Source organism: Seriola lalandi, unplaced genomic scaffold (assembly GCF_002814215.2).
Source record: "Seriola lalandi dorsalis isolate HSWRI2012SDOR001 ecotype SW California unplaced genomic scaffold, Sedor1 jcf7180002054748, whole genome shotgun sequence".
Classification (NCBI taxonomy): Eukaryota; Metazoa; Chordata; class Actinopteri; order Carangiformes; family Carangidae; genus Seriola; species Seriola lalandi.
In genome coordinates, this window is record NW_019525301.1 from 5,979,777 (window position 1) to 5,986,475 (window position 6,699).

Consider the following 6,699-nt stretch of genomic DNA (forward strand, 5'->3'; position numbering starts at 1 on the left):
TACATGGCCATGACAGTAAATACACATCTTTATGCAATTTTGGCAAAGATATACATGATTATAATGGTGTAATGAGCCCAAAACTGGAAAAATGCAATGCTGAGGTCAATGACCTCTCAAGGTCACCAGAGGACGAATACAAATTTCCTCCATGTCTGAAATAAAACCTTGGGGTATGTAGAGCATATGCTGAAACGTTCATGCTTTAGTCATAAAATGCACAATTGTTTTGCCTATCTGCCCCACTACATCAGAGAGAAAGTTTTTTATTTTACTGTGCTGCATTATTACACATGACGCAGTTTATTGAAGTAGATGTGTTTGTGTTTGTGGTACGAGAGGGAACCAGTGAGACGCAGACTACATTGGGCTGTACCTTTAATCCATTAGCGACAGCCTTGAATGTCAAAGCTCATACAAACCAGAACATTGATTATGAACTGTAACTCAAATTCTGAGGACAGGTGCACGCCTAAAAAATATCATACACCAAGACTGTGCAAACTACCTCTTTTGTCACCCCAGGCTGTGACAGCCTTGCACATTGTCTATATTTATTCTCTTGTCCAAACAGCTGCTCAGTAAACCAATCCCTTACAAGTAGAGGTGACAGCTGCTGTTCCACAGATAGGGACAGGGGAGGAGAGGGAGCTCAGTCTCACTGTTAGTGAGAGAGATGATTGAGACAAGTTGAGAAGGGTTATAAATGAGTGGAATGAGACCTAGAGGACAGGACTACCATATCTTGAGAAAATCTTCGACAGACCCTCTGGAATAATACATTTGGTACTAATACTCTGTTGAATCCACAATGACAGAGAGCAGCAGCCCTCCAATGTCATCCTACATCATGGATGAGGAAACTCTGAAGAGAAAACAGAAGGAGAAGCTAAAGAAGCTGATGGCTACAGGAGGAAACCCGAGGCCAGCCCGCTCTCTCCTCTTCTTGACATTGATGAATCCCTTCCGTAAGGCCTGCATCAGCATCGTGGAGTGGAAGTATCCTGCAGCAGTGAAGGGTCACTGGGCAGAGGGACCTAAGATAATGATTGCAGACTGCTTTTACTTTCAGTGATCATTAGGTGTTTGGTATTGCGTGTGTGTGTGTGTGTGTGTGTGTGCGGGCGCTTGTGTGTGTGTGTGTGCGGGCGCTTGTGTGTGTGTGTGTGTGTCTCCATTGTGTGACATGTGAACATCATATGTGAACCACGTAAACTTCCTATGAGTCACTCTCAGACCCTTTGAAATCATAATCCTTCTGGCCATCTTTGCCAACTGTGTGGCCCTTGCTGTGTACCTGCCTATGCCTGAGGAGGACAGCAACAACACCAACAGCAACTTGGTGCGTCAGCATGCTTGTGCTGTGTGCATAAATGGACAATATACTGTAATATACTGTGGATACTGACTGTGCCTTTTTCTAACAGTCCTACATCACTCCCAGCAAAGCATGTTTTTGTACTGTTTCACTGTTTAACTTGAATCTAGGTAACAACAGACTTATATTGGGATTAATAAAGTACTTTATGTCTCTAATCTTCTGTCTATTTTATCAATCTAATCTATCAATATATTAATTGATCTTTCACTTTCACATCTTTCATAAGATTATTGCTGGATTTACTTAATCGACAACCGGGTTGTGTTTAATATAATTAAAAGTTTGAAGATGACAGTAGCTGAGTTATGTGAAACCAACATGGAAAACTTTATAAGGTCAACATGGATTTAATGGATATTTCAGTGTGAACTAAACAGACCAAGAAAAAATTAATCTGAATGTATTTTCTTTATTAATTTCACACTGAAATATTTCATTCATGTAACAGTTTTACCATCTACTGAATCTGATTATATAAACACACAAAGTTAAAGCTGGGGCAGGTAATCTTTAAAGTCCTCTGAACATGCTGATAGCAGCGAATAAATGCTCTGCCAAACAGACTCCAGCAGTGCCCTATCATGTGTTTTGTGGGAGTGGCTTTAGATGGATACCTGAATATCTTAAAAAGATTTTAAAAAAGAAAAATAATAATGTGACCTCTGTCACAGTCTGATTAGTCCCAACACATTTCATAATGAACCAAACTTAGTGTTTCAAACACACTGATTATCAACAATCACTGATACACATGTATGTATGTATGCATGTATGTATGTGTGCATGTATTTCTCTATTTCAAATGCTTTAAACTTTATTTAATTGTAGATCTGTGTGCAGTGCATTGTTTCTCTCTCTCACCACACATTCACAACAGACCCGGCTGTCACTGTTAAACTGGCTGAGACTTGATCATAGGTGGTCACTAGAAACGCACATTAAAGCAGGTGTGAAATGATGTTCTTAGATCTGTCCACTTGTGATCGAACCAGCTGATACCCATTTTAGTTCAGGTGTGAACAGGACAACACAGAGGGGCTGCACGTCTCTGCTAATCTTACTCTGTGGTTTCTTCAAGAGAATAACCAAGCTTCAATATACTCTTGTCTTTCTCATTCAGAACCGATTCAGAACTGGGTTTTAGTTGTTATGTTAACTGAATTGGTTTTAAGCGGATGAATGGGCCAGTGCACAGCCTGATATGGAGGCACTGACATCTCTTATTTTCTGAAATGTGTCAGTGAGACAAATGATGTAGTGAACAAAGGCTGCAGACACAGGATAGGTGTGTTAGTCAGCCTATCAGCAGCAACAAATAAAACAAGTAAATTATTGTTTTTGGAATGTCAGAGAAGAAGGCAGAAGACTGTCCACAGTTGCTGTATCCCAAATAGAGTACAGTGCTGCAGTTGTCAACATGAATGTTAAAATCAACATAAATACTAATAACAACAAGTCAGCTTAGATAATACACATCATGTCCTGCCACAAGCTTTCCCTTTTGACTGACCAATACACTGAGCCTAGCCTCCATTAAAGCAAACAAACTACTTTCATTATTGTTTTTGGAATGTCAGAGAAGAAGGCAGAAGACTGTCCACAGTTGCTGTATCCCAAATAGAGTACAGTGCTGCAGTTGTCAACATGAATGTTAAAATCAACATAAATACTAATAACAACAAGTCAGCTTAGATAATACACATCATGTCCTGCCATAAAAGTCTGTTACGTTCTGAATGACCAATAAACTAAACTATTTTGGATTCCAGATGGAGGCTGTGAGTTGTGTGAGACTAAAAAAGAAAGATAGTCCATCTCTTTCACTTTTTCTCAAAGTGATCATTATATAGTAAATACAGCTGAAATCACCAAACACATAAATTAAAGGCAAGACTGCCTTTAATTTATGTCTTTGGTGATTTTGTCAGATATCTCAGGTGATCAGATCACAAGTGGTCAGCTCTAAGTTCAGGTGTGAACGCGCCCAGGATGCATTGAGGACATTTTCACTCAGACCACATAAGGAGGTGCTCAGGATCACATGGCTGTGTTTTTTTAGCAGTGTAAATGCAAATGTGTCCTGGCCACATTGAAGGACCACCTACTTTACTTTCCCACCACAGTTTCTTAATGAATGGAAAATATTTGATTATTTCAAATGGATAAAACTCCCTGCTCTCTCACTCTCTTTCGCTCGCTCTCTCTTACTCACACACATACATACACACAAGCATGCAATGGACCTGTCTGTCGATTGGCTAAAAATAACAAGGCACACCTGTTTATTTGCATATAAAGTGGGGAAGTGAAATCTGAACACATGTGGTCAATAAAGACACATTTTAAAGCCAGGTGTGAACTTGTGATCAGATCACTGAAGACGCATATTAAGTCTGAACAAGGCCTAAAACCCAGCCAGGTAGATTAAGATCCAGCCAGGTAGATTAAGATCCAGCCAGGTAGATTAAGACTGGCACAGGTGGATATAGTCAGAGTATTATTTAGTTTCTGCTAAACTTTATTACACACATGTATCTGCATTTAAACTGCACTATGACCATAGTCTTCATACATAAATATCTCTTTATCAACACATTCCTTAGTTACAGTCAAAAACACAACTTTCAAAGTCAGTCCCCACAGTCCAAGTGTGTACTGAGCTGGGATTACACTATACCATTTCAGCCCGTTTTTGACCAGATTTTTGAGTGTACAGGGGGGAGTGAGGACCAATCATCTGCTCCTGAACGGCCGCCGGACAGTCGGATGAATTTCTGACGTCACAAATTTTTGTCAGCCGACACAGGCTACTGCACAGTTGAAGCAGAGCCAAGAGCTGATTCCCCAACATCAGTGCCTTTTTTTTATCACTGCGCCTGTATGAAGTGGCAAACAGAAAATTTGAAAAATGTCACAGTGACACAAAAAACAAACCAGCCTCAGAGCTTTCAAACGATTCTTAATTGACAATTGTCAATAGCCAGGACAGTTCGCAGGGGCAAATTTTCACAGGTACAGTGTGCGCGCTCAGGTCGTGGCTGGTGATTTACTTGTACAGTATGAGCACATAAATCATGAGCTTTGACTTAACATCGCGGATGATTTACTCGTACAGTTAGAATTGGAACACGATTTCTAAAATCGTACAGTTTATGCCCAGCTTTACAGTCCTTCACATACATATAAAAGAAGAACCAAACAGGTCAATAGATGGACTGCTGATTCTGCTCTAAGTATAATACTAACAAATCCCAAATTTAATGCGTATTCAGAAAGCCTTCATACAGATTTTATAATTTTGCAGTTTTATGCTACAATAGTTTAAATTCATTTTTCCCTCGCATCAGAAAAAAATTAATTGACAGTTTGTTTTAAATGATAGATTTTAGTCTTGGTTAGGGACAGTTTCTTTAATTAGTTATTATGCAGGACATAGACACAAGGACAATATCAGGCTCACATATCAGCTGAAGGGCACTGTCAGTGACGTGTAGTTAAAATAGACATCCACCACATGCCTCTGATGAAATGAGTTCAGCCATCAGACACTGCAGTGGTGTATGAGTGTGTGAGTCACACGTACAGATATCGGAGATTAGTGTGATGTGCAACATAAAACTCTCATGAACATGACACATGATATTATTACAAGACTGAGCCAACAGAGAAAAAGACTTTAAAAATAATTTCTTCACATTAGGTACAATGATGGAAATAACTGAGATGTATTTTTTACAAATGTACTGAATGTTGTCAGTGAATTAAAACCTAAATGAGGTAACACAACTAAGCAAGAGCAGGTTCATTGTTGAGCAGATTCAAACCACAGCCATTGTTGTTGTTGTTTTACAGGAAAGTCTGGAGTACATCTTCCTCATAATCTTCTCCATCGAATGCTTTCTGAAGATTGTGGCCTATGGATTTCTGTTTCATGCAGATGCATATTTAAGAAACTGCTGGAACATCTTGGACTTTGTTTGTGTATCTGTTGGGTAAGTTGATAAATTTGTGCTGTTGTCTTTACTTTGGTGAGGAGAGACATGACAGTGCTGATCCAAACAAAGACAGACTGAGCAAATATAATAAGTTAAGACAGAGACACTGTTAAAAAGAGACAGACAGAGCAGTTTGTTAGTTCGTCTCTCCTGCTACTGCTGCTGTATGTTTATGATAGTGAGTGGAGCTACATTTAAAATTGGCTACCCAAAAAGACGTGGATGTAATTTATACTATTTGCAAATTGCACCACAGATCAGTTTTAATAAATAATTAAATAACAACAGATGGAATGATGAAGAGCAGCAGACAAGAAGCTCTTATCAGCACATCTTCATCATACATCACAGTAAACCACTATATGTGTGTGTAGGGACCGGATTGGAATTGGGCCTGGGTCTGAAGCTGTCAGTTACAAGTTAGCTTGTAACTGACAGTGGCTTGTGCTAATGCTAACTCTCTCTCTCTGTACTGACAAGGTTTCAGGTTTATTTATCCAAGTCTCCCGCCCCCACAAGTTGACTGGATTTGTTGCTTAGTGTGGCGGGAGCAAGTGGTGCTATGCCATCAGCATCATACGATGGACCTGTTTTTGTCTGATCATTAACGGGTGCAATGGTGTATACTGACTCGCCCTCTTTCAGCACTTTTAGGACTCGTATAACACAGGGCCCCAGAGATCCTTGATGTTATGACACCCTCTCGCACTGAAATTACACAGCACCACCAACTGGCCCTCTTTCAATGGTGCATCTCGAACATGCCGATCATAGCTTTTCTTCTTGTGCTCTGCAGCGACCTTCTACCTTTCAGGGGCCCTTTCAAAGGAAATTGAAGGCAAATCTGCAATTGGTTTGGTGCTCTTGTATCCACTCATCAATCACACCACCAACAGGATCCTGAACTCTGCCTAACATAAAGTCATCCAGGAGACTACGTTCTTGTCCGAAAATCAGGAAGAAAGGGGGCTCATTAATTGACTGATGGGGAGTGGTATTGTAGTCATACAGGACATGCGGCAGGCAGGAGTCCCAGTCTCACTTCTGAAACACAGGCAGAGTGCGCAACAAGTTGTGGAGAGTTCTGTTAAAACCTGGTTATGTCGCCACATATACCGGCCTTGCGACAGACTAACCTTACACCCTGACAGAATGTGCTTTAGAGTTGCAGTACCTGAACACAATGAACATAGTGGGTCTCCATTTACCCAGAGTTTTAGGTTCTGGGGAGTTGGCAATACATCATAAGTTGCCCCTATCAAAAATCTAATGCTACTTTCCTCCATGCTCCAGAGTTCTTTCCAGCTAAGCTTTTTCTTGTCT

General features: G+C 40.3%; 1 protein-coding gene across 1 annotated transcript in view; it reads left to right on the forward strand.

Moving 5' to 3' along the window:
* Positions 1-418: 418 nt before the first annotated feature.
* LOC147818054 (dihydropyridine-sensitive L-type skeletal muscle calcium channel subunit alpha-1-like) overlaps positions 419-6,699 on the forward strand; it is a 10,229-nt gene continuing 3,948 nt past the window's right edge. Inside the window, exons 1-3 of the mRNA XM_087178919.1 lie at positions 419-999; positions 1,237-1,342; positions 5,234-5,373. Of these exons, the coding sequence (XP_087035045.1) occupies positions 812-999; positions 1,237-1,342; positions 5,234-5,373 (434 nt within the window). The 5' untranslated portion in view covers positions 419-811. The remainder of the gene's footprint in view (positions 1,000-1,236; positions 1,343-5,233; positions 5,374-6,699) is intronic.